Source organism: Eutrema salsugineum, unplaced genomic scaffold (assembly GCF_000478725.1).
Source record: "Eutrema salsugineum unplaced genomic scaffold, Eutsalg1_0 scaffold_7, whole genome shotgun sequence".
Classification (NCBI taxonomy): domain Eukaryota; kingdom Viridiplantae; phylum Streptophyta; class Magnoliopsida; order Brassicales; family Brassicaceae; genus Eutrema; species Eutrema salsugineum.
Window position 1 is genome coordinate 5177488 of NW_006256486.1, and position 17892 is coordinate 5195379.

General features: G+C 36.6%; 3 protein-coding genes and 1 pseudogene across 6 annotated transcripts; 3 read left to right on the forward strand and 1 right to left on the reverse strand.

Moving 5' to 3' along the window:
• The first annotated feature begins 256 nt into the window (after positions 1-256).
• LOC112082970 lies at positions 257-1552 on the forward strand (annotated as a pseudogene).
• Positions 1553-2850: 1298 nt separating this feature from the next.
• On the forward strand, positions 2851-3816 carry LOC112082971. The gene has a single exon (XM_024150690.1). It carries the CDS (start codon positions 2851-2853, stop codon positions 3814-3816), a length of 966 nt encoding a protein of 321 aa, XP_024006458.1.
• A 4306-nt stretch (positions 3817-8122) lies between these two features.
• LOC18010948 (Down syndrome critical region protein 3 homolog) lies at positions 8123-10212 on the forward strand. 3 transcript variants are annotated; one of them, XM_006393333.2, is made up of 11 exons: positions 8123-8233; positions 8320-8412; positions 8490-8554; positions 8659-8713; positions 8813-8902; positions 8995-9079; positions 9170-9265; positions 9368-9552; positions 9654-9742; positions 9836-9935; positions 10033-10212. In XM_006393333.2, exons 1-11 carry the CDS (start codon positions 8177-8179, stop codon positions 10093-10095), a joined length of 978 nt encoding a protein of 325 aa, XP_006393395.1. In that variant the 5' UTR covers positions 8123-8176; the 3' UTR covers positions 10096-10212. The 3 variants fall into 3 exon arrangements, with proteins under 3 accessions (XP_006393395.1, XP_024005972.1, XP_024005971.1); XM_024150203.1 differs by having other exon boundaries at positions 8154-8233; positions 8625-8713; XM_024150204.1 differs by having other exon boundaries at positions 8150-8412; positions 8625-8713.
• Positions 10213-10245: 33 nt separating this feature from the next.
• Positions 10246-15771, reverse strand: LOC18010985. 2 transcript variants are annotated; one of them, XM_024150202.1, is made up of 11 exons: positions 15143-15771; positions 14677-14811; positions 14230-14472; positions 13951-14100; positions 12263-13653; positions 11868-11941; positions 11711-11792; positions 11508-11630; positions 11325-11431; positions 10723-10880; positions 10246-10622 (listed from the first exon to the last, which is right to left on the reverse strand). In XM_024150202.1, exons 1-11 carry the CDS (start codon positions 15581-15583, stop codon positions 10443-10445), a joined length of 3084 nt encoding a protein of 1027 aa, XP_024005970.1. In that variant the 5' UTR covers positions 15584-15771; the 3' UTR covers positions 10246-10442. The 2 variants fall into 2 exon arrangements, with proteins under 2 accessions (XP_024005970.1, XP_006393396.1); XM_006393334.2 differs by having other exon boundaries at positions 14677-14934.
• Between the last annotated feature and the right edge of the window lie 2121 nt (positions 15772-17892).

Below are 17892 nucleotides of genomic sequence, written 5' to 3' on the forward strand. Positions count from 1 at the left end.
ATGGGATTCATCGCCGAGTGCTTCACAATGGGGTCCGCCAACAAATGTGCAACATGGGTTTGCAGTGCGAACTCAAACAGAAACAACAATAGAATGCTCAAAAAGGAGTTACAGTAGAAACACCACTTCCTAGTTCATGAAACGTTCAAGGACGTAAAGCAGGAGGATTATTCAACATTTTAGGAACAAGACAAAGACCAAATTTAAATGAAACTCATCAAAGCGACTCAGGCGATGAAGATTAGATTAGTATCACATGTACTTGGTTATTAGTGATTATGTTCTGTTTGGCAAACTTTTGGTAATAATATAATTAAGTTGTTATGTATTTCATTCATGTCATTTGAGATCTTATTTATCTAATATTATTTTTATATGTGTGTTCTCAAATGTTAGGTTTTTCGTATATGCCAGCTGCGATCACATGGAGTACTCCGCTTTCTAAGTTATAAAGAGAGAGTTAAGTTATGAAATTTGGAGAATGAGCAATTTGAGGAGTTAATAATCCAACCAGCACTCAATTACTACAATCGGTATTTTGAAAGAGGACCAGTACAAACATATAATGGTTTGGGGTGGAGGAACATTTGGCGCCGCTTACAATAATATCATGCTGCTTGTCTTCAGCTACTAAGAATGTCACTTACTTATTTTAGAACATTGTGTGAAAACCTGCAAACAAATTATGGATTACGGCCAACATTAAAATGTAAGCATTGAAGAGAGTATGGTCATGTTTCTACGCATATGTGGATACAATAATGTTCAAAGGGATGTTGGATTATGATTCAGAAGAACTCAAGAAACAGTGAAAAGGAAATTCTTTGAAGTACTTACAGCGACTGAGTTACTTGCTTGTGATTTTATCATAACTACAAGAAGACAAGACCTACTCAGAATTCTTGACAGACTTCTAATGAATTCAAGGTACTGGCCATGTTTTAGTGGATTTCTTGGAGCAGTGGATGAAGTTCATGTATGTGTAAAGGTGAAACCTCAATTACAAGGAATGTATTGGAGTCGGCACTGTAAAACATCGTTTAACATCATGGCAATTTGTTATTTCAATATGTAGTTCACATCTGTTTGGAATGGTGCACCAGGATCTTGTCACGATACAAAAGTTTGCACGATGGCACAAGTTAGTATCGCTGAATTTCATTTGCTCCCCGCTAATAAGTATTATTTAGTTGACTCTAGATATCCAAATAAACAGGATTTTCTTGATCCCTATAGATCTTCACGTAACATGGTTATTCGGTTCCATATGTCACAGTTTAACAATGGTTCTCCTCCTCGAAATAAGCAAGAATTTTTTAATCGATGGCATGCATCATTGTGTTCTGTTATTGAAAGAACATTTGGAGTTCGGAAAAAAAAATAGAGGATTCTTTCTGATTTTCCTAGATAAAATATTGAAGTACAGAAAAAAGTGGTAATGGCTACAATGAGGTTTTATAATTTTATCAGAATTTCAAAATTTTCAGATGAAGATTTTGCAGAAATAATGGACCAGATTGAATTTGACAACGAGAAATCTGAAATGATTTAGACGACACTGAAGCAGCAGAGATAGGCGGACATCATATGATGTATATCAGAGAACAAATTGCAGAATGGGAAAATTAAAATAATAATATATTAATTTTTTTCACTTAATGTATTATCTCTTTATTTGTTTATGTATAGTATTCATATTTATAATCATAACTATTTTTTCTATTAATATTTAATTTAAATATAAATATATGTTTTGAACTATTTTTCCCGTTATATAATATATTTGGACCGCTTGATCCGCACTTGTTCCGCTTGATCCGTCTTATCCGCACTTGATACGCCTGATCTGCTTGAACCGCTAGATTTGCATCACCTGATTTGCTTTCTCCATTCAAAGCCATATTATATATTAAAAAGAGAGATAAAGTTAGTGGAGAGAGACAATAAGAGGGAGGGAGAAGAAGTTTTTCTATTAACTTCACTTCAATTATAAAAGGGAGAAGTTCCTCTATTTATAAGATGAGGACAAGCATAAAAGATTATAAAAAAGTGGTAAAAATCACACGTAAGCAAACGAAAGATTGATGAAGTTTGTGGTTAATAATCATTTATTTATTTAACACTATTAAGTAAATGATACTCCACCACAATATTTATCTATCCTTAATATGATGACGTGTAGATTTCATCACATTTTACTTGTGGTAGTTTATGTTTGCTCTCCCCTTATAAATAGAGGATACTTGCCCATTTTGTAAGTAAGTAAAGTTAATAATATAACTTCTCTCCCTCATATCATCTCCACTCACTCTCTCTCATTGTATATAAATATAATATTTAAGTTTACAAGACGTTATCAGCACGAGCGCTTTTCGATCCGTTCTTATACCAAAAAGATAAGATTTAAATCTATGTTTGATTTATTTCAATTTTATATATTATTTTGGGATGATAGGCTCTGCCTTTCCCAAACCGTTGATTTAAATTTATGTTCAATTTATTTTTAAAGTGTACGAGATGATAGGCTCTGCCTTCCCCGAACCAATCGTTAAGATAGACTATGCCTTCACGATCATATGATTATATGGTAGACTATGTCTCCTCAGATCATATAAATGGAGTGGAAGGTTATACATCCTCTTTGTTTATATATGGAATGAAAGGTTATGCCTCTTCCTAAAAACTATAGTAGGCTCTGCCTCCTCAATTATATAAAAGGTTATGCCTTCTATATTGCCTATATATATATATATATATATATGCATATTCAAAAGTTTTTATCATGTTTTTCTTTAAAAACAAAATTTAAATTAAATATCTCGCTAAATTTATGATATATATACAGTTATAATGTCGAATTTGGCGAAGCTCGAAATCCCTGCCCTTGATGTGTCTGGCAAAAATTACATGTCATGGGCAGTAGGTGCAAAAATCCATCTAAGAGGAAACGGACTTCTCGATACCATCGATAAGTTGGAAACGACATCAGATGAGAAAAAAGCGAAAGCCATGATATTTTTGCTCCACCACATCGATAATAGTTTAAAAGAGGAATACATCACGAAAGAAGATCCTGCAGATCTTTTGCAATCTCTCAAAGATAGGTTTGATCACCAGAAATATGTGATCTTATCAAAAGCCAAACATGAGTGGTTGAATCTCCGGTTTCAGGATTACAAAAGTGTTGGTGAATATAATTCTGCTATGTTCAGAAATACTTCTAGGATGGTGTTATGTGGACAGGAGGTAAGTGATTTCAACATGATCGAAAAAACTCTCCAAACATTTCATTCTGGAAATATAATCCTGCAACAGCAATACCGGACAAAAGGTTACACCACTTACTCGGAGTTGATGCAAGTCATCCTTGTAGGTGAACAAAATAATCAGCTTGTGATGTTAAACCATCAAACTCATCCAACTGGATCATCGCCATTCCCTGAAGCGAATGTTGCGTCATCCAGTCAAAATAATAGAGCCGAACGCGTCTGCGGTCACGGACGAGGTCGTGGACGAGGAAGACAAATTGATGTTGGTAGGGAAGCAGGAAAGCAAAAAGAAACTGTTTGTTACAAATGCGGCATGAAAAATTATTGGGCAAAAACCTGCCGTACGCCAAGACATTTAGCCGATCTGTACCGAGCTTCACAAAATGCCAAAAAAAAGGATAAACGAAAGAATTTTGAAACCAATTTCATCTCCAATGAAACTCGACCTTCCTTTGATGGCATAAGTGATTGTACTCATCTTGATATCGCTGATTTCCTTGTTGATCCTGAAGAATCAACGGAAACAAAACGATTAAAATCAATGTAATATAAAGTCTTCTTGAAGAAGACAAGAAAAAGCAATGTAATTTTAAATAAGAATGTAATATATTTTTGTTAACAAGAAAAGGTTTTTCTTAATATAAATTAATTTCTAAAATCATGTTGTGGTTTATTAATGCATTTTCTTGCATATTGTGATTCAGAACATGTTACCGTTTGAGATTCAGGAGGGAAATACATGTCTAGCCGACAGTGCTACGATATATACTATACTTAAAGATAAAAAGTATTTCTCCTGTCTCACGATAAAGGACTCCATCGGAAGCGTGAGTACCATATCTGGTAATGCAAACATTATAATAGGTTCCGGAAAAGCTAATTTTTCAATGGCAAGGGGGCGAAGTTTGAAATAAGTGATGCATTATATTCCCCCAAATCTAGCCGAAACTTGTTAAGTTTTAAAGGTATTCGAGGAAATGGATATCATATATATAGCAAGTACGAATAAGAATGTCATTGAATATTTTTGCATTACATCTGAGAGGAAACATGTATTGGAAGAATGACCAATGATGTCCTCTAGGTTATATTGCACAAAAATGAATATGATTGAATCATATGTTACAGTAAACTCGGGGTTTACTAGTACATTTAGAGTATGTCATGAAAGATTTGGCCATCCTAGATCAGTCATGATGAGAAGGATTGATCAAAACTCGAGTGGCCACCCATTGAAGGGTTTTCAATCGGGAGAGTTTTTATGTCAAACATGTTCTCAAGGAAAACTCATAAATAGGTCCTCGCCAACCAAAGTTGGGAATGAATCCTCTGTATTCTTAGAGAGAATACACGGTTATATATGTGGGGCGATTCACCCACCGTGCGGGCTATTTAGATATTTTATGGTATTAATTGACGCATCTAATAGATGGTCACATGTGTGTCTATTGACCACATGACATATGGCTTTCGCAAGATTCATTGCCCTAAATAATCAGGTTGAGAGCGCAATTCCCTGATTATGCCATAAAAAAAATCAGGCTTGATAACGCTGGTGAATTCACTTCAGCGGCCTTTAATGATTATTGTATGTCATTGGAAATAAATGTTGAGCATCCGGTTCCACATGTTCATACACAAAATGGCATGGCTGAGTCGTTGATAAAACGGTTGCAGTTGATTGCAAGACCGTTAATATTGAGAACAAAACTCTCAATTACTGTATGGGGACATGCTATATTGCATGCTGGGGCATTGGTCCAGATGAGGCCAAGTGCATATAATGAATATTCCTCAATACAGTTAACATCTGGCAAGGAGACAAATGTATCCCATCTCCGCATTTTTGGATGTGCGGTCTATGTCAATAGCCCCACCACAAAGAACAAAAATGGGGCCACAAAGGAGATTGGGACTATATATTGGCTATATGCCACTAAGTATAACTAGATATCTTGAACCGATAACAGGAGATATGTTTACGACACGTTTTTCCGATTGCCACTTTAATCAAAATGAATTTCGTGCGTTAAGGAGAGGATCAAAAGAATCAGCAAAGGATATCACATGGTGTACACAAACCTTGGCTTATCTTGATCCCCCTACCCATCAACGCGAAGTGGAAGTTCAGAAAATAATACATGAGCAAAGCTTGGCAAACCAGTTACCTGATGCGTTCACAGATAGGAGAACGGTGACGAAATCATATATCCCCGCTGCTAATGCTCCATTAAAAATAAATGTTCCGGAACAAGTTATTGATGGGAATAAAGTAAATGAACCGCAGTTTTAATTAAAGCGCGAGAGGTCGATGGACTTGAAGGATAAAATCCTCGAAAGAAAAAGAAATTAGGAGACAAGGTTCCAGAAGAACTGAATAAAGAAAAATGTCTTGAAGACATTGGTGAAAAGATTATAGAAGAACCATATAAAGATATATGTCCTGAAGACATACATGAAGAGGTTCCAGAAAAACCAGTTAAAGAAGTTCGTCCAGAAGACGAACATGATACTGAAAAGTATGAGATTTCCATTAACTTCGCCCAAAGTGGGACATTATGGGATAGAAGTAAGATAAATGATACAAATGGAATGTTCTCCTTTTCAGTATCCAAAGAAACTGAAAATGAAAATGATGATCCAGATCCAAGGTCTGTGTCAGAATGCCATAAAAGGCCTGACTGGGAGAAATGGCAAATGGTCACGAGAAATGAATTAATCTCCCTGAATAAAAGAAATGTCTTTGGACCTATAGTCATTACACCAGAAGATGTAATGCCAGTCGGGTGCAAATGGGTCTTTGTGAGAAAAAGAAATGAGAAAAATGAGGTCACAAGATATAAAGCCCGACTTGTGGCACAAGGTTTTTATCAAAGATCGGGAATTGATTATGAAGATACATATTCTCCGGTCATGGATGCAATCACATTCAAGTACTTAATGAGCCTAATGGCATCCAAAAATCTAGAAATATACCTTATGGATGTTGTGACTGCATATCTATACGGATCACTTGATAGTGATATATATATAAAAATCCCAGAGGGAGTAAAGATCCCAGAAGGATCAAAGCTGTCTGAAACATCTAAAGACATATGTTCGGTCAAATTACAGCGATCACTTTATGGATTAAAACAGTCTGGACGCATGTGGTATAATCTCTTGAGTGAATACTTGTTGAGTAAATGATACATCAACAATGCGATATGCCCTTGCGTGTTTATTACGAAATCGTCATCAGGATTTGTGACCATTGCTGTATATGTTGATGACCTGAACATAATTGGAACTCAAAAGGCAATTGATGATGCAAGAACTCACATGAAAGAAAAGTTCAAAATGAAAGATCTTGGAAAAACAAAATTTTGTCTAGGGTTCCAAATTGAGCATTTCCAAGACGGAATATTTGTGAATCAGTCAAATTACACCAAAAGGGTGTTAAAACGCTATAAAATGGATAATGCAACTCCGTTGAGTATTCCAATGGTCAATAGATCACTTGATATTAACAAGGATCTATTTCGACCTTATGAAGATAGCAAAAACGTATTAGGTCATAAAGTACCTTATATAAGCGCTATCGATGGGCTTATGTATCTTGCAAATTGTACTCGACCAGATATAGCCTTTGCTACTAATCTACTTGCAAGATACAGCTCATCTCTTACGCGCAGACATTAGAATGGGATAAAACATATTTTTTGTTATCTCCAAAGTACGGTTAATCTGGGTTTATTTTATCCTAGAAACCCCAAAGTTGGTCTAGTTGGTTTTGCAGATGCAGTATATTTATCAGATCCGCATAAAGTTCGGTCGCAAACTGGATATGTTTTTACAATTAGTGGGACGACGATCTCGTGGCGTTCTCAAAAACAGATTTTGGTTGCCACTTCTTCAAATTATGCGGAAATCATTGCTCTTCATGAAGTATGTAGAGAATGCATATGACTCCGATCTATGACTCAACATATACAAGGTGCAAGTAGAATAGTCATCAATACATAACCAACACAAATATTCGAAGATAATGCTGCATGTGTTTCTCAACTCAAGGAAGGCTTCATCAAGAGCGATAGAACAAAACTTATTCCTCCAAGATTTTTCTCTTACACTCAAGAACTCGAGAAGAATCAGGAAGTGAATATCCAATATGTTTGCTCGAGTGACAATGCAGCAAATCTTTTTTCAAAGGCGTTTCCCACTTCATCATTCAGAAAACATGTCCATAGTATTGGAATGCGCCGACTGCAAGATCTATGAATAAATTTTATATTTATCACTTCCAAAGGAAGATTACGATATTGTACTCTTTTTTCTTTGTCCTAGTTTTTATCTCAATGGGTTTTTCCATGATAAAGTTTTTAACGAAACAGTACGTAATATGTTATTAGTGATGAATAATCAAGAAAGAGTGTTAAGTAAATGATTCTCCACCACAATATTTACCTACTCTTAATATGATCACGTGTAGATTTCATCATCTTTTACTTATGATCGTTTATGTTTGCTCTCTCCTTATAAATAGAATTTTATAAAAGATACTTCCCATTTTGTAAATAAATGAAGTTAATAATACAACTTCTTTTCTTCTTATTATCTTCACTCACTCTCTCTTTTTTTTTATATACATATAGTATTTAAGTTTACAAGAAACACTAGTCTCTCCTCCAGTAATTATTGCATTTTTATTGAAATTACATTTCATGTAGTTTCCAACTTTCAGATAGAACAGCTTGTCGTTTTTCAACATTTTGTCTTTCGAAAAGTCCAACGTGGAGACACATACCCTGCTGTTTGTTTCCTAACATAGAGAACTTCTTGCCGTCTCGCGTATTCCGCCGTTGAATAACCCACACAAAGCCGCTGCTGCTGCTGCTGCTGCTGGAGAAGCTCAGTTCGGTGCTTCAATGGCAACGACGGTGAATGTCAAACTTTCTCGATCAAACCGTATCTATCGCTCTTCCGTATGTCTCGAATCTCTTTATTCTGATTACGATACTTAACGAGGAAGAGCGACTTTTAAATTATCCGGTTTCCAATTTTCGATCAGGAGCCAGTGGAAGGAAAAATCGTGATAAAATCTCCTACTTCGATTTCCCACGGAGTAATACGTTTATCCGTCAACGGATCGGTCAATTTACAGGTCTCACATTCTCGATTGTGCCTTTGTTCAAATTCGTGGAAAATCAATATCGACTTGAAATCTCCGACTGTTCTCAGGTTCGTGGAGGATCAGCTGGAGTTATAGAGTCCTTCTATGGTGTCATCAAACCCATCCAAATCGTGTAAGCATTGTTTCTCTGTTTGGTTCTTAGCTTCTTTTTGTTTTTTGTTTTTAATTAATTTCTCTATCAGATTCATATATCGTTTCTTGGACATATGGTCACAGCAAGAAGACGATCGAAATCAGAACTTCTGGTAAAATCGCTCCAGGAACTACAGAGGTAAATATACAATGTCCCTTTTGAGAAATTTGTTTTTCAACAATTAGTAAGCTCAAGATATTGAAACTTGAGCTGTATGGTTTGTGTTTGTTCCTGCAGATACCATTCTCTGTTAATCTTAGAGAGCCTAGGGAAAACATTGTAGAAAAGTTCTATGAGACATTTCATGGAACAAATATCAACATCCAAGTGAGTAAATCTGATCATTGTTTGAAAAGGATTTAAGAGTGTGTTCATCTGAGAACTGGAAAAACAAAAATTGATGCAAAAATCTGTGACAGTATCTACTAACTGCAGATATACCACGAGGGTACTTGCACAAACCTTTATCTGCAACAATGGAGTTTATAATCGAGAGCGGTAGAGGTACGTTTTCCTTTGACTTCATCGATGTTTCTGTGAAAATTTGGATCGTTTGTGATGTTTTCTTCTCGTTTTTTTTTTGTTTGGTTAAAGTTGATCTTCCTGAGCGGCCTATTCCTCCAGAAATGGTCATCTTCTACATCACTCAAGACACTCAGAGACATCCGTTACTTCCCGAGATTAAAACAGGTTTTGTTCTTCCAACATCTTGACACCAATTTGCAGATTTTTCGCCGTTCTCTTGATCTGTTAATGAGAGAAACTAATAGGACTATGTTTTGATCTCACAAGGTGGTTTTCGAGTGACGGGAAAAATAGCCACTCAATGCTCTTTGCAGGATCCACTAAGTGGCGAGTTAACAGTGGAAACATCTTCAGTTCCTATTACTTCTATCGACATTCACCTACTCCGTGTCGAGTCAATAATTGTAGGGGAGAGAATTATCACCGAGACCTCTCTAATTCAGTCTACACAGGTTAACTATGACCATTTAGTTTGTTTATGCAATAAATTGTAATATCGAAAATGCTTGCTTAAGAGATTAAGACAGTTCTTCTTCTCGATGTCATCGTTCAGATTGCAGATGGAGATGTGTGCCGTAACATGACACTACCAATTTACGTTTTACTTCCTCGGCTTCTGATGTGTCCGTCCGTTTTCGCCGGGTAAGTTTCTTTGGTTAACATTGAAACAAAAGACTCTAATTTGTTTATACTGTGAACAACTGGGCCGGCCATGATCATTGTCATGTGGAACAGCCCCTTCTCAGTGGAGTTTAAGGTATGCATTACCATAAGTTTCAAGTCAAAGCTAGCAAAAGCACAACCGAAATCTGATCCAACGGCTCCAAGACTGTGGGTGAGATAGAGATTCAATCAATCGTTCTTTCTTTTTCTTTTCTTCATTTATGATTTGGATCATACGGTAACAACGATTCATGTGAGATATTTTCCAGATGGCACTGGAGAGATTACCGCTGGAACTTGTCCGAACAAAACGAGATCAGTTCAGCTGCTAACGAACTAGCTAACACATCAAGTCAATACATGTCTTATTGTTTGTGTTTACACAGTAAGTTCGATAACCAAAAAGTGTATCCTCATGTTTCACTTGGAATCAAGAGTCCTCTTGCTCTGTCTGTCTAATTTAAGCGGTTTGAAATCACGTCTGCGTGCACAAAATACCATTTTAAGCGGTTTAAAATCACACTCTGTTACTACAAACGGAAAGAAAGGCACAAAAGAGATGATTTTAACCCATAAACAAATTGAACCAAATGAATATAAACAATGTACGTGAGTTATATACATAACTACATAGAGAAAATGACCGGCAAAGCCAAACGAAAAAAAGGGAAACAAAGGCTTATCTCCTGTATCTTACAGCCAACGGGCATTGTGGCGAATCAGGGTGAAGAGCTTTGAGCAAAGACACAAACTTGAGTGCATTCTCAGGGTTGCACCACTCTAGCTTCCATGCAACTGAATCCACTCTTTTGTTCTCTTTGATCTTCAAAGACACAATCCCGCCTTGCGATTCAACGATCTGGACAAGGACAATATTCAAGTTTGTACATGGAAGTTAACATCTCATCTCTTGATGAAGTGCGAGCAAAAGGGGTAATAAGAATGAAAAAGCTTATTACCGTCTCAGATATATCAGAAATGGAGCAACACGAGTCAAGCAAGAAATATGGAGCAGAAGAGGTATATGATGTTCGAGAACAAAGTTGTGTGAAGTCCTCATTGCATATAAAGAGACGCCCACCAGCCACAAATAGCGACCGCCAACGCCACGACACTTCTGTTCAGTTCAAAATGAACAAAAATCTTAGTAGTCAATCAGTGAGAGCTTGTATTGGAGGTTTGGGACGTAACGGACTTAAATAAACTGTAGCAACAAAACTGCGCTGCTTCATGGTTCATGATGTAGAGTGCAAATTTTTTCGGAACATTTAAGTGTAACAAGGGACACGAAGGATTATCTCTGGTGGTGTTCTTGATGTCATGTAATAAAAACCGGAGAGTATAAAAACGAAGGGGACACGATTGTAATATGAATCCTATACTACAGGTGGCCGACACGAGCATGAGTAATTGATCTTGCCTAACCACAGGTTTGCAAAATTATCGATAGTAAATACACTTCCAAGTCTACTTTCACGTGTGGTTTCAGGGGAGACGATGAAAAATACAGTGAGGCAATTCTTTATCAATATAAGATACTATAGTCACGAAAGAGAGATACCTCCACCAGTGCTGCTCTGAAAACGGAGAACATTGTACTGGAATATACTCAGCTTCATACATCTACATATTTCTTTCTCAAACAAGTCCACCTGAATATTCTCCAGACTGCCATTAACATGGAAAAAAAATTATGACAGAAAAATTTACAGAGCCGAATCTTGGTTGAAAGTTAATAGCTTACCTTTGCAGAGGAAATTTAACTTCTGTAGCCTGGGGATAAACGTGTATGATATTGAGTAATTCTGTTGTTTTCTCAATGCACTTCGTAACAAAAATGAATCCTGCATCCTCCCAAAAACGTAGCCTACCCAGAAGAAAAGAGAAAAGTTCAGGGATATGGACATGAAATCAAAATCTACCAAGCCGAACCAGAGAAAGACTAACCTCACAAGCTGAAGTCCAAGACCAACTGAAACATCTTGTAAATCGTTGATTCCATAGGAATACAGTAAACTCAAGGTGCTCCCTGTAAAGACCCACGGCCGTTAAGAACTCAGCATCAGCAAAACTTATGACGTGATAAGCAGAGGATTAGCCTAACCTTGACAATCAGTAGACACACCCAGGAGTAGCACGTACAGCTTGTCTAGGCTACTCAGCAGCAACACTACTTCCCTGTATTTCAGAAAACTGTCAGAACGGACGAGAATAGATAGCATCCTGGTAAGATGTTTCTTCTCAACTAGAGATGCAGTTAAAAAAGGAAACCGAAATTCAAGTAAAACATTTCAGACTTCACCCAGTTTAAGGAAGCCCAAAGCATCTAAATCTAATGAGCCAGTTCGATTGAATAATAAGAAAGCCTAGACATACTAGAAAAGGATGACAAATCAGGAATCAAATATTAAAACTAATGTATAAACCTATTGAAAGGGACTCGCATTTCTATCCTTTACCTCACATCTACAACCACGCAAATGAAAAAAAAAAACTCACCGTTGCTCGTACGTGGAACCTTTCTGTAGTATAAAATCACAACTCATGTACGTCCTACAAGTTTCTTGAGAACTGGCTTCTGACAGTTTTGCTGGAAAATATCCCTCAACCAAATCTCTTTTTCCTTCATGTGCGTTTTCAGTCCCCATAAATCTAATATTGCTATTACTACTACTACAAACAGTTGACAGGGAACTTTCCTGCAATTGATTAGAAATAGACCCCTCTTCACCAAAAAAACAAATATCTGCATCACTCCTCAGAGATGTCTCTTCATTAGTATTAGAACTTTCCTCTTTCTGAAAGGAAACAAATCTTTTTATAGGCTTCCTTTTGCTTTTCCTTGTATCAACCAAATGGTCAATCTGATTAACACCAGAATCAAGTTCACCATTATGCAATTCCGAAAGAATGTTAGTGGTATTCTCCTTCACCGATTCACCAGCCCTCAAAGTTTTTATTATGCTACCATTCTTTGGTTGAGAATCAAGAGAGCTTGTTACTTTTGGTTCACATACCGGAACGTCCTCCCCTAGCCTATTCATATTAAGAAGATCTGTCAACCGACCGTCTTCATGATTCGAATACTCAGACTCAGAGTCATAGTTAGCATCTTCACTGCAGCTGCTTGTGCTATCAGATGATTCCACTGAATAAGAATCTGCAGAAAGCTGCAAGATTTCTTCTACCAAGCTGTGACGTCGATATAAGACATCTTTCTGATAATGAGGGGGTGACCCAGGATATGTTGATGAGGAAAATGATGCCATCATATCCTGGCTTATATCAAATGTTGACATATTTCCCATTTCAGCTAACTTCTCCATGGGAGGTGCTGCAGAAATCAGGTTGTTTGGTTCAACTGACACAGATTCCTTCTCATCATCTAAATATTCCTGATACTTCTGATTTTGAATTGTACTTCGAGGTTCTAATGAAGAGATGTCATCATTTATCTTCTGTGTCTCGTTACCTTCAACGTACTTCACATGATCCAGACCGTTTTTATGATCCACGTATGAACCATTGCATTCCAAACTTTTCCTATAGGCCTTATCTCTTGAAGCTCGTAGAGACTTGGACGCATATCTTGGTGTTCCACCATGCTTCCTTGGGAGTTCACTAGTCTTTTTAAGGTACTGCTTTTCCATATTGCTGTCTTTGCTGACATTTGCGAAATCCTCTGATGAATGATCAATCCACTCCTTGAACTCTCGCAACCACAGAACAGACCGTTCTTTCTTCATGTTTTCAACTTTCCTTATAAGACCAGATATATCAGCCTCTTGATCACACTTCACATTTTCTTTGTTCTCGTGATCACTTGAAACTGCCTCTTGGTCAGAATTCATGTAAGTGCTATCAATAGAAGCGACACGGCAGATCTTTTTCTGTTAAAGGTTAAATCAGAATAATAAGCTTTCAATACATATATATAGCAAACAAAACAAACCAAGATACTGAATAGCACAAATAGAGAAGCTGAATGCGACATGTGCCTTATGGAACAGAGAAGTCGCATGAATTCAGAAAGTCACACCACAGTGCCCAATTAAATGGCTTGATTTTTTCATTCCTTATTTCATTTCTCTGAATACACTATCACGCAGGAAAAAAAGTCGCTACAAGCAAGAGAATATAATAGATATGCGTGCAAGTATATTGTAAATGAACTTGCGGTTGCTTACCGTTTTTCTATCACAGTTTCCTTCTTCATTACCTCCCTCTCTAGCTGGATAATAGAATCCGTAGCTGGCAGGCTCACTTCGCCTATGGGCTACAATGATTTGCCTCTTCCAAAATTCTCTAGTTCCTATCTTTTTGCCATCTAGCTTCAACTGAAAAGCCGTACAACATAAGAAGCATTACAAATCAAGCACAATCTGACACAGCTCAATTTCTGTCTTCTCGACAACGACGACAAGATTCCAGGATCTTCGAAACAAGAATAAAGAAAAATAACTTACATCCTCTGGAAGAGCAATGTAGCTGAAGACATGTGCCCTGTACCATCGAGCACAACAAAATGGATTTCCTTCCAGCCACAATTCTTTCAGTAGTGAAAGACTCCAAAGGAACTCCAATTCTGAAAAGTTTGAAATAATATTGTAGGAAACATCAAGGCCTTCGAGTGACTTCAAGTTCTCAATCCCACGCAATGTAGTTAGAGCGTTGTTCCTCAAAACAAGTTTTACAAGATGACAGGGTACCTGCGTTGTCAAAAAAACATTGGTCCCAAGGGTGAAACCAGAATACATGTTTTCAAAATTAACCCATCATATTTATCAAACTATGGAGACAAGCAGTTCAAATGACAATAAGAATACAAACTTCGAGGGAAAAAGCGGGTACAACAGTAAGTTTTGATCAAATGAAACCTATGCATGGATATGCTGAAGCCTGAAGTTTCTCACCTGACTCAAGTGAGAGACTGTTCTAAGATGATTGAAACCAAGATCAAGGTGCTTCAGTTTGGTGCATCTCCTAAGATTATCCACCTTTGCAAACTTGTTTCGGCTCAGATCAAGCGACTCAGCAGCCGGCAGAAGCTGCAAGGACTCATCCATGAGCACAAGACGGTTACAAGAACATGATATGACCGCCAACTTATTCCACTCTTGCGAATTCGTTATCTCAGCAATCCTACTTGCGAACACATGCCGCAACGCATCCTATATCGAAATGGTAACAATACATTACTTAATCTATGCGGCCAGTAAAACTCCATGGAAGAAATGACATGGAAACCTTCAACTGTTCATTGTCCCTTCAAATATACTAATAGCTTTCAATTTCCTAATCAACCTAATGCCGAGACAATTCTCTATCAACCTGAAGCCAACGGAATTTAAAAAAAAAAAAGTAGGAATGAAAACTGACGGTGGAGTTATGGCAGATGATCTTCTCCAGGGTGTGGCGAAGCTCGAGCAAGCCCTTGGCCGGAGAAGTGGACAAATCACAGCCACGAAGCTCTAAAACCTTAAGCCTACCAAAGGGAATAAGAGATAACGGCGTGGGATCACGAGAAGGCCAAGGAAGCGTGGAAACGACCTTAAGTGAAGTGAGGATCCGGAGGATACGACGCAGCTGCTCGAGTGCACGGTAGTCACCGAGGTCGGCAACGTAAGCGCGAAGGTAGTCAACAGGAGCACCAGAGAGCATGCTCTCGAGCTCACGGAGAGACTCAAGGCGGAGATGAACATAGTGAAGACCAGCTGGGTTAAGCTTGAGAATTATGGTTTCTTCGAGAAGCGACTCGGCTTCATCCTCTAGAAACTTCTGCAGCTTCTCAACATACCGATCTCCCGTCACAATTGCCATCAAAATCGAGGAAAATTTTGAAACCTCGGAAACGGAATTACATAAACCGGTGATGAAGAAACGTTGGGCGAGGTTTACAGGAGATGAGAAGGCGGAATCGAGAGAGGGGTCTCTAGAAAGGAGGTTTTGGAGGGATAAAGATAGAAACCGCCATGGCTGATGCCGAGAGAGAGAAGAGAGGAAGAAGGGAGAATACGAATGATTGGAGAAAAAAATGAATAAAAAAGGAAATAAACAAAATAGTTAAAGGGTGTTTTTGTCTTTTTGTTCACATGCGCGAGATTTTCAATAAAACATCTGGCCGCCATGCCTTTCAGCTTTCATGAATCAACCTGCATGAATAAATAAAAACACAGTTAATTTGCTTTGTTTTAATTATTATCCCATAATTACAAAAGAACTAGGGTATTCTTAAAAAACCAAAAGATACGGGGCACGTTTATAAATACCAAAGGATTCGGGCATATATGTAATTACCGAAAAGATTTGGGGAGTGTTGTAAATAATGTTATTGGGTATTTGTAAATACTTGAAAGTATGGGGAAATTTTGAAAATAGCAAAAACAATTGTGGAATGTTTGTAATTAACGAAAGATATGGGGTAATTTGTAAATACGTAATATTTAGGAGGATTTTTTAAATACCTAAAATGTTATTCCAAAAATTCTGGGGCAATTTGAAAATATAAAAAGACCTGGGTCAGCTTTGATAATACTAAAAATTTCGTTGACTTTTATAAATATGATAACCTATGTGGTATTTTTGTAAATATCAAAAAATCCAATGCACTTTGTAAAACAGAAATTATATATTACTGTCTTGTAAAATATAAGAGATATGAGGCTGTTTTGTATTTGTAATTGATTAATTTGAATATGGCTTAGTGGGAATTAATCGTTTCAGCCCAAGTTTTGCATTGAAAATCTAAGTCGACACATCTCTTTAGAGATATTCTTTTTTCGGTGGATCGAGTCCACTTAATAACCCAACCTTACCAATAAGTTCGTTGCTTTTCAACTATAACATAATTTTAATATCAACTTGACGATCGAATCCATGGCAATTAATCGTTTCAGCCCAAGTTTCGCAATGAAGGTCTAAGAGCATCTCTAACCTTGCTCCATTTTTTGCTGTAAACTCTATTATGGAGTAAATTTCACTCCAACCCTATTCTATTTTGACTGCAAAATGGAGAAAAATAGAGATTGCTCTATATTTGGAGTAAAACTTTATTCTACTCTATTTTGCAGCTATACTTTTTTTATTTACAATCTGATCCTTAAAATATTAAATCATTATAATTTTATACTTTTTATCAATACAACATTATTTTCGACATTATATATAGCTATATGCATTTTTTCAGATATACACTTAATATTTGTATGACACATATCATTTTGACTTATATATATATATATATATATATATATATAATTAAAAAATGGTCTTTATGTATGTATATATATATATATAACTATCGGTTTAATAATTAAGTTTTTATTTTATGATTCATGTTTATAAAATTTTTTGACAAGATTATAGGACTTTAATAGTTTAAAAAAATATAAAATAGACAATCATAAATATTTGAACACTAAAATTTTTATTTCAAAATATTACAACTTAAAATAAACTGAAAAATACACAACAAGTGCTAAAATCAAAGATAAACATAAAAGTTTAACACAACAAATACAAACAATTTAATATTCTGCTAAATCGCTTCCTGATCCACCGATATCATTAAAATATTGTCCAAACGAAGTTGATGGAGGAGGAAATTCTTGATTTTGTTGTTGAGCATTCCGCTTTTGTAAAATTTTTGTTTGTTCGCCTTGAACATATGCACGAATATTTGGATCTGATATGGAACTCATGTCATAAAATAACATTTTGTTTTCCATCTTCAGCTCTTTCAAAGCATAGTTTTTCTGTTGAATCTCCAGATGATCTTGTCTTTGTGCACTTGTCTTCTTTAATTGCTCCAAAAGTTGTTTATTTCCTTCTTCTAAAATGTTGATAACTGATGTTGTTTGATCAACAAGTTTTCTTTTATTTTTGGATTTCTTGATCCCCATTGGTCGTGGAGAGGGAGATCCGCAAGTAAGCTCGTCGGTATCATCTAAGTTTAAAGAAAATGAAGACAAACCTGGAGATGCTTGTGTAGGAGAATCAATGGAATTTCCAGACTCGAACGATGTATACTCGGCACGAGGTGGGATTAATATGCGTTTAGGATCGGCACCATCTTTAAACTTTTCAAAGTTTTTAATAATATTCCAAACATGTTCAAATTTCCAACCTGT